Source organism: Trachymyrmex cornetzi, unplaced genomic scaffold, assembly GCF_001594075.2.
Source record: "Trachymyrmex cornetzi isolate Tcor2-1 unplaced genomic scaffold, Tcor1.1 scaffold325, whole genome shotgun sequence".
NCBI classification, from domain to species: domain Eukaryota; kingdom Metazoa; phylum Arthropoda; class Insecta; order Hymenoptera; family Formicidae; genus Trachymyrmex; species Trachymyrmex cornetzi.
Genome location: NW_017297951.1, coordinates 1411098 through 1420770, shown reverse-complemented (window position 1 = coordinate 1420770; position 9673 = coordinate 1411098). Strand labels below are relative to the sequence as shown.

Below are 9673 nucleotides of genomic sequence, written 5' to 3'. Positions count from 1 at the left end.
AGTAGTTTTAATTGCGTTTATTTAGTCCGGAAAAAATAATTTAGTCCAGAAAAAAATAAAAAGTTTGAAAAAGGCTATAATATAGTATATATGCAAGTACATATATAGTATATATTAGTAATTTAAGATTGAATTATTTAAGCAACAAAAATCCAGCTTCGATCGTAATAGGCATTTTTAAATTTCTAGTATAGATTGTGTTTCTCACATATACGGTCTAAAGTCTAAAATAAAGATATTGAAAAGAACTGAATTTATACTAATTTGTACCAGCAAGAAAAAGTTAATATATTGATCCATTCCCCGAAAAACAACCCCCGATTAAACTTAATTCTATTACGGTCAAAAGTAAAGTACTGAAACTTTACATTTTGGTGGTGCGAATTATACCCTCTCGATTGTAAAGGTATTGACTGATTCTGTTCATGACGAAAGGTACTATACTTTTGACCGTAATAGAGTTAAGTTTAATCGGGGGTTGTTTTTCGGGGAATGAATATATTAACTTTTTCTTGCTGGTACAAATTAGTACAAATTCAGTTCATTTGTACCTCTGTTTCTTCTTTTTTCTTTTTTTTTATGTGGTCCTGCTAGCTTAATATTAAGCTAGCAACGCCACGTTTTTTTTCAAAACACAGAGTACAAAATTTTTATTGGTGGTACAAATTAGTACAAAATGAGTATTAAAAAATTAAACTGGTCCGGATTGATTCTGCTCATTTGGACCTGCTGGTTTAATAGAGGTTCTGTTTCGCGCGGACATACAGCGACAGAATGATTTTCTACGACGTCGATTTTTTTTCGATCGCGCGGGACACATTCGATCCTACACGCCCGCGACCTATTATTATCGCTTCCGGTAGCGCTAAAAAGGGGGAGGGTGGTTCTCGAGAGAATTCGAGAACGATATGCGATCTACTGCGTAACGTTACACGTCATCGTCGTCGTCGTCGTTATTGTCGTCTTCCTCCTCCTCTTCCTCCTCCTCCTCCTCGTCGATTTATTTCTCGAGTTTCTTTCCGGCGTTATTGCCACTCTCGGCCAATTAAAAACGCGCGTTCCCACGGTCGGGGTGTACATATCGTCGAAAGTCTTAATAAAGGGACGTGTAATGGAGGTGATAATCGGAAGAAGGGTCCAAATAGGACTGAGGGCTCTTTTCCCGGAGGACGTTTTGTTCAATTTTTCAATGTATTTACGCCTAGTGGCTCGGTTTCGACGTTTTTCAAATGGACAGCAGGAGATAGTCACTTAAATAAATATGATTTATGTTAACATCATGACAGATACAAAAGTAGTCTGTTTTTCACATTCTTCTTGTTAAAAATTTCATAGAGGAGGCATTGATATAAAAGAAAAAGATCAAATATTGAAAATATTTACTCGCGTGAACAATACTTAAATCTATATGACAAGCTTAACATTGATAAATTATCGCGACACCAACGAAGTGCGTCATTATAAAAGATTTCCTCACGAAAATGCAGAAAGTTTATTGTTAAAAGATAAATACTTACTGCTGTGAGTAAATCGGATACATAAAATGGCATGCATCTGAGATGGACGGGTACCAGGAAAGGGTGACAGAGCGAATGTCCTCAGGAATAAGCCACCGACGCACGTTCAAGAGCACGTAAAAGAGATATTCTTTTTTCCCCCTCTCTTTTATTTCCTTTTTTTTTTGTTTGCGAAAGTCGCATAGTCTTTATTTTCCGTCCGCAATACTTGCGTTTGTCTTATATAAAGAGATTACATTACAAAACACACGAGGTTCTCGCACGATTATTTCGTACATCAGCGCCACATTTATTCGCCCCTTCCCCTTTCTCTTCTTCTTTCTTGATTCTGTTTTCTCCCTTCCGCGTATCTACAACGTCGTCGTCTACGACGTCCCATTCGGAGTGATCTTCTCCTTCTCGCGATCGCGCACTTCCAAGAAGCTTCCTCTCCAACCAGCTACGTTCTCTTCCTGTTCGTTAGCAGGATACGGGTGTATCCGTTTTCGTGGGACTCCAGACATACTCCGAACGCAATCGCGGAATACGACGCGTCTCCTTCCCGACGATCGTCCTCGAAAGCCACGCGTACGTTTCCAAGGACGTTTTTTAGCGAGCTCGAGATCGTCTTCGCATCTCTTCTCGCGACATGCTCATCAACAACGTCGTGGAACTTCCGGCGATCTTTCTGAAGTATGAAGAGGATTCCGGAGTATGAAAAGGAGCCTAAGAAGCATTGATCAGTGATCGGGATAGGGATTTGAGCATGTCACATCATCGACGCGTATCTTGCGGCGACGTCGTTCGGGAAGACTCGAGGACGATCGAGAAGACGTTCGTTCGGGTTCGAGCCCGATCTTCTCGCCGAGCAGCCGCCGGAAAAGCAAAAGGCCCTTGGACAATGTCGCCGTCGCAATTCTCATCATATCCTAGAGTATCTGGAAGAGCTTCTTCAGTTCCACCATGAGTTGCCAATCGGTCTTCAGTAGGTCATCCCTGAAGTAATCCTTGCAGGCGTCTATACTCTGTCTGCTTATCTGTAACAGTTTGAGAAATGGCGCTTCCGTTATCAGGTGATAAAACGTGTGACCACTATAAAGATTGCTCGTCCGTAAACAAAACAATAAAAAAATCCACTTCCGCTCTAATTGCAAAAATAAAATGAGAATCTGTATGTCTTATCTCGTACATTTATCTTCAACTCAAAAAAATACCTACTCTGATTTTACGTTATAATTCCTTTTCATTCCAAGTCTACAAATTTCAACACACAAGTAAATTTTTAAACAACAATTAAGGTAAACGTTCCAATGACCGGATCACGGTTGCCAGATCTCCAGATTTCGACTGGAGACTCCAGTTTTCGGGACCAATCTCCAGTTCTCCAGCAGATGGGAAAAATCTCCAGTTTTTCGCTCGCGTGGAGTATTTATTAATTGCATATTTAAATTACGTGGAAAGTAATAAGAAAGTCTGTGTTACGCCCGGAGTTTATGTTATTTTACGAATAATAAAAAAGTTTGTAATTGTGTTCGCCCTGTATGTAATCTTGAAATAATAATAAAAAGGTCTCTGTGATTGTGTTGACACTTTATGTTGGTCAAATATTAATAACAAAAAGAAAGTCTGCAACAGTAGTCGCAAAACACGAATTAACCCTGCGCCTTTTTTTCTCTTTTTTTTTTTCAATGAAACAATCGGCCGGCCTCCAGTCGAAATATGAAATCTCCAGCGTACGGACCTTTGGGCCCCAGCTGTACAATGCTCGGGATCTGGCAACCGTGGACCGGATATGTACCTATGTTTGGACATTTACTCCAAGTTTATTATTATTAATCTTAAATTAGTATTAATCTTTTTTTATATTACGATATTATAATTTATTAATAGCTATATATTTAAAGATTACAATTAAAATTATAATATTATATTTAAAAAAGCATTTGCGATTAATAATAATATAAACAAATAAAGTTTTGTGTAAACATCCGGTTATAGCTCACTGGGACGTTTATCTTATCTATAATAGTAATAGTAGAATGAAAGAGATACAAATGATACGATGCAAGAGAAAGACAAGAGAGGATTGCCTTCTTTCACGTTTGTAATATCTTAAAGTTAAATCAAGTCCAAGGATCGATCGAGGACACGAATAATATAATCAGATCGGATAATCCAAGCGTGAGGACTCGAGAGTAGACTGACACCATTCATCTACGAATGTCGAGGCTCGAGGGGGGAAAAAAAATATAAGCGTCACATGTTATACGTTCGAATGACGCAACTTGTAACGGAAACACAGGCGTCATTCGTGTGACGTGGCATGCTAGAACGATCTGTTAAAAGCGAAATCTCAATAAAGTAACGGGTAGCTTCGTAATACGGCAACCGCGCTGGTCGTTTTGCGAGCCGCGTACGTTTCTCGAAACGCGTAGTATCGTGGCCAATTTTCACGTGACGCTTTTCGCAAATAGAGGACTAGAGTAATCCGCGTTGTGTGCGTGTGTGTGAGCTCGCGCGCGCGCGAGCACGGCGGACCATTCGGAAACGTAACGCTTCACAACTGTTTCCGCCCCCACTCTCGGCCGGAAGTCCCGTTTCATTCATGGATCGGTCACAATGGTGGTTTTACGCGGCTATTGAGGACGCCTGCCTCCCGCCACGCCCCTTCTAGCTTCCCTTGCTCTTCGCCGCTTCTCGTCCTCTCATTCTCTCTCGCTCTCTCTCTCTCTCATTCTCACCCCCCACGTGTTTCCCTCCCTTCCTCCTACGTCCGTATTACCGCTTGTAAAGTACGCGGAACGTTGAATATACAACAGTTCGTGGTAATCATAAAAAATTTCACCGACAGTGCAAAGCGCAGAACTAATTTGAAAGTTTAAGTTTTTCGCGCGAAGCTCGCGATCACGATTACGCGTCTCGGATGTTATTATGCAATTTCGGTCTGCGTGACGAACGTGCGATAAGATCGCGCGGACGTGCCGTATCGATCGATCCGAGATACCATCTTCTTCGCAGAATTTTTACCGATTTCTTTGCGTTCGCGAGAATAGTATATTCAATCGCAATTTATACGTGATCCACTTTTCTCTTTCCGCTGCTCCAAGATTAGAAACAGACTATTTCCGTGATCGGATAAATAAACGCACCTCCGGAAAGTGCGGCGAGAAATATTGTTTCGTATGATTACAATAAGTGAAGCGAATCTCTTTGCCGAAAGTAGAAACGAAAATAATTTCTTTGAAATTAAATATTTTACGTACTTTTTAAAATTTTCAAAATTATTTATTTGTAAGTGTGTTGAATAGAATTATTTATTCGTATTAGAAGTATTTTTTTTCTTACGCTTCGAAATATTTATCATATCAAAATAAATAACCGAGCTAACACAATGATGATATAAAACTTGTACTTGATGCTACTTATATTTTTTTACAGATTTTATTTTTAAAGTTTCTTACTTACATAGCAGCAAAACTGATGTTCAAACGGAAAAAATACTCCGATAAAAAAACATGTACGTTTGTAGTAAAAACTAAATGTTTGCTCTCTCGGTTCATTTTATTCGTGATTTCGTGTCTCCCTTTGTATCTTTCGGAGGTAGGTATTTTCTTCAGGCGCGTTGAAAAGCAAAAGCGTTCGCTCTATTTCGCCCGTATGAGCCGACGTGTCGACGGATCAGCGGCTTCGGGAGAATCGTCGTGGGAACAAGATACTTCCGGAACTGATTCCACGAACCAAACGGTAACGACGACTTCCGCTTGCCTACCAAAGCACAGGAAAGTGCTTGAAGCACGACGACGATAGAAGAGGCTTGTGGAGAAGAGAAAGAGAAGCGGAGAGGGTAGAGAGGGACGGGAGAAAAAGGAGGAAAGAATGAAGATGAGACGTCGGTTTGTATGAAGAAAAGGCATCGGGTACCGTTTCTCACAGGATAAGAAGAAGAAGCCTACGAAACATCCGTCTTAATTAACGATCTTTACATACATTTCCACGAGAATAATGTAACGGCGACGGAGTAATTGAAACTTAATCTATTTAGTCCCGCTTTAGTCCTTCATTAATCCTTTCCGCTTACCCGACACGTGCGTATTAGGGTTTTTATTTATAATTCATTCTCCCATATCTAATTCTCGTAATTATATATTTACAGAAAAACAAATTTTAATTTTTGCTTCTATTTTTCCAATATTGTTTATTATTATGATTATCCATACAATACATTTAAACATCTGCATTTACTTTATTTAAGAGACACGTCTTGTACTCGCATTAATTCTCCCGTCAGCTCTTTTGGATGGAGTCCACGACATGAGAATACGATTGTAATTAATATAGTAATCGCCCAAGTAAAGAACTATTTGCACGTGCGAGCAAAGTATGCTTTGGAATGAAGTATCTGAGCGAACGCGGGGCCGAACTCGTCCTATAGTCGATATCCTCGCCTGGAGGAAGACGAAAAAGGAAGAAGAGTGGAAAGTGGAGGGAGAAGGGAAAGGGAGACGCGGAGGGGAAAAGGTAGCGAGCTTCTACGAAGGCCGGAAGCCGACGGCGGACGAGCGATCGCCGCCGGATGTTCATCTTCCTTTTTCGATCTAGGTCTCGCATACTAAGTCGAATTTGCGTCAAGGCGAAAATGCGCTTCTCAGTTTCGCGTAGTCTAGCGCGAGTAAAATAGTATATAATTCAACAGGCTGATTATGAGATCGCTGAACTCAAAACTAATCGATTGGACTTGCAATATCCAATATTCAATTATAATAAATTTAGCGTGAAATTATAAATGTATTTTGAGTTTGAAATAACAGACCTGAAGTTGATCAATATAGGTACAATCGCATAACTATAATAAGCTATAAGTTAAACAAAAATCTGTTGGTATTCATTTTGTTTGCGACTTGTTCGTTTCGAAAATTGAAATTTTTTTTTTCCCCTCGAGTCACCGTAATTTATTTCTGCTTTCAAAATGGAACTAAGGTGATAAATTAATGAGAAGTGTACTTACCTTGCTGACGAGAAAGTCTTTCGCCTCAAAATGACGACCGAACATCTTGGGTGCTTCTCCTGGTACAGGCTCGATTTTGATGCAGACTTCTTGACCTTTCCTAGCCGATTCCACGGACTTATGGTTGTATTCTATGCTAGTTACCATGCCCAAGTCGACAAACTGAAACGATAGATTAACATATTAGTCAATTAGAGAAATAGCACATAATATATTTTGCAATGAAAAGGAATGTAACGTTCGCTATGAGTGATAATTATCCACGTGTTACATATATTCAATGGGATACAATTTATCCCACATAATAAGTATTTAATTAATTCATAAGAATATATTATACACCTAGAGAACAAACTCTGAACAATTTCAGATTTCAAAGAATAATTTCACTAATACAAAGGTTTCGCTGATACAGAAATTTATTTTCAGATTCTGTATTAATATCTCGGTGGATTGTAAACTTATTGCAACTTGAAAATACTGGTCAATTAAAGATACTGAGAATGCCTTTAATCATAAAATTGCAATAGGTGAATTTAAATTACATTACCGCCTGCAACAATCGAAGTATGAAGAAGGAAGAACAACATCAGGGATATGGACACGAAATATTCGAGGAGAAATAGTAAAATCGCCTCAACATTGCAAAAATTTCAAATAGGAATATGTTATAGAACTGTTATATCTATGTCAACGATCAAATCGCAAGTTTACAAAATAATTTTTATCATTTGAGTCTACATATATATATATATATACATTCATTATTTTATTTCCTGGTTTATGACCGGAGCGAAACGCGATCAAAAGTCGAAAAGATCGGGGATCCGTCTGTCGTAGTTTCCTCCAGGCCCATAGTAACGCGATACCACATTCGTTCGCGTGTGCGTCCGCTTGATTTAGCGTCGTGGAGGATGCCCAAATGGGATTTAACAGCAAGACAGGTCTATCCCGCGAGCGAAGCTTCGAGCATAGTAGCGCGACTTTCTGTAGGTCTTCTTTCTTTTTCCGCCATCGATCGTCGGCGTCTGGTCGCGTGGGTATAACTCCGCCTAGGCACACCTTTACCGCGACCGGAAGTCGAGACAGCCGAGTATATACCTGAGCCGAGCTGTTCCGTGCCGTGCCGTGCCGTGCTGGGAGAGCCGAGCCTGCCTCGCAACCGAGTCCGAGACGTGGGTACGCATTTTCGTCGTGAATACCGGCGAGAATCGGTGAACCAAGTAGGTAGGCAGGCAGGCAGATACCCGCATATACGTAGGCCGGCACGCAGTAGGTTGGTCGTAGACAGATCCACCGGGTGTCCGCAAATATCCATATCGCGAACGAAAATTCACGGAAAAAAAAGATTAGCCGCCACAGCTAAAAATTAGGTTTGGCAGCTAATTCAGTAGTGTCTGCGAGGTCTAATTTCCATTAGCTGTGAGGCTTAAATATTATCATTGTAACAGACAAGCATTTTGCTATTATGTCGATGTATTAATCATTGCAGCGAACGTTTTCCGTGTAGCAGACAATTTGGTAGCGAGTACAGTTTCAACAAACCATATTTGGCTGTGGTAGAGAACAATTTTCTTTTATACGGACATATCCGATAACTATGACAACTAATTTCATGTTGCTAAATAAATTGATCTGTAACATACATGCATACTTTGCTATCACGTCCTTATATTAGCTACAGCAACAAATCCTCTGTGTATATTAGCAAATTTCATATAACTATAGTAACATAGCTACTGCAATTTCAGCTAATCAGAATTAGCTGTAGCCAGAAACATTTTTTTTCCGTGTTGAGTTAGAAGTCGTTGATCTTCCAGTCGAGATTTCAACTTTGATTATTCCGTACTGTCGCAGCAATATGCGAAGTATTCGAAGAAAATATCTAGGAGACCTTCGCCTCTCTCCGGAAATAATGACATTATTATTAGTGATTCTAGCTTGACTGTAATTTCGATCACTTCGATTACGCAAATTAGAGATTGGCAATCATAAACACGGATGCAATCCATCGCGTTATGTTTTATATGGGAAAAAGAAGAAAAAACTGCAAGTTTTTTCCCGAAGAGTTCTAATGTCGATGTAGGAAACTACTTCGGATGCGAGCTTTTCAGCAGACGCCGTTAGACGGCTGCACACCGTAGGTTTATTGAATCTCGAGACACGCTGTATAACGGTGTATACAGGCGAAAAAGCCCCGAGCACGTTGCCCCGCTGCTGCGACACACCTGTGGCTGCGGGAGCGCAAAAGTGGGCGATAAACCCGGACGCGATTCGCGTCCAGGATTTACAAGAGCGCCCGGCCGTGGTTACAAAAATCCATAGCTTTTGCTATGCCACCGGTTTCTTCGGGGGTGCACATATAATTGGGCGAACTGCACGATCAGAAACCTACATTCACCTATATTTATTATGGTACGATATCGAGGATAAAATATACCTGAGTAAACTGAAAAAATAATCTAATTATCAAATATTGAGTGAAATAATCTCAAACAAATGTTCAGATAACATAATTAAACTGAACATAATTTTACCTTTATAAATATTTAGTAAGTATTATTGAACGGTATTACTTACTAAATATTTAGAAAGATAAAATTATGTTTGGTTATATTTGGAAAATTATTCCATTCAACATTTGGTGGTTATAGACCACAGCAACCAGACTCTTTTTTCTATGTATATACGGATTCTTGCGTTTGAAACGCGATAGATCTATACACTCTCGAGTTGCGAAAAACGCAGGAAACGCATCCGCGTACGGAAACGCAGTATCGAATAATCTTAGAAAAATGCGCACGCACATTGCAAAAGAAAAAAAAAAAGTATATCCGTTGAAGAGCGAACAGTGAGGATGCGAAAGAGAGATGACATCAATTTATCTCAAACAGTAGACTGCGAGAGGTAAAGACCTTGGCTCCATTATCTCTCTATGTACTGCTTCAATATTTATCTCGTATCCAAACTGCGTTAATTACATATGTACTCAAGGTGTTATGGTAGTGGGAGGAAGCTATTCTGCGAGTGCGAATACTTTGGTTCGCAAGATATTGGAGAGGCATATTATGGAGATAATGATAAGCACACCTCGAGAATTTATTTCTTTCCTCGATTATATTACAACAAACATTTTAAAGACAAAAATTTTTTTAATTGAAAGCTTAGATAA

The 9673-nt window shown here is 39.7% G+C and overlaps 1 protein-coding gene across 1 annotated transcript in view; it reads right to left on the bottom strand.

Annotated features, from left to right (window-relative positions):
- Positions 1–1663: 1663 nt before the first annotated feature.
- Positions 1664–9673, bottom strand: part of eIF5B (eukaryotic translation initiation factor 5B) — a 55022-nt gene continuing 47012 nt past the window's right edge. The window contains exons 15-16 of the mRNA XM_018510120.1: positions 6502–6663; positions 1664–2533 (exon numbers count right to left, since the gene is read on the bottom strand). Of these exons, the coding sequence (XP_018365622.1) occupies positions 2426–2533; positions 6502–6663 (270 nt within the window). The 3' untranslated portion in view covers positions 1664–2425. The remainder of the gene's footprint in view (positions 2534–6501; positions 6664–9673) is intronic.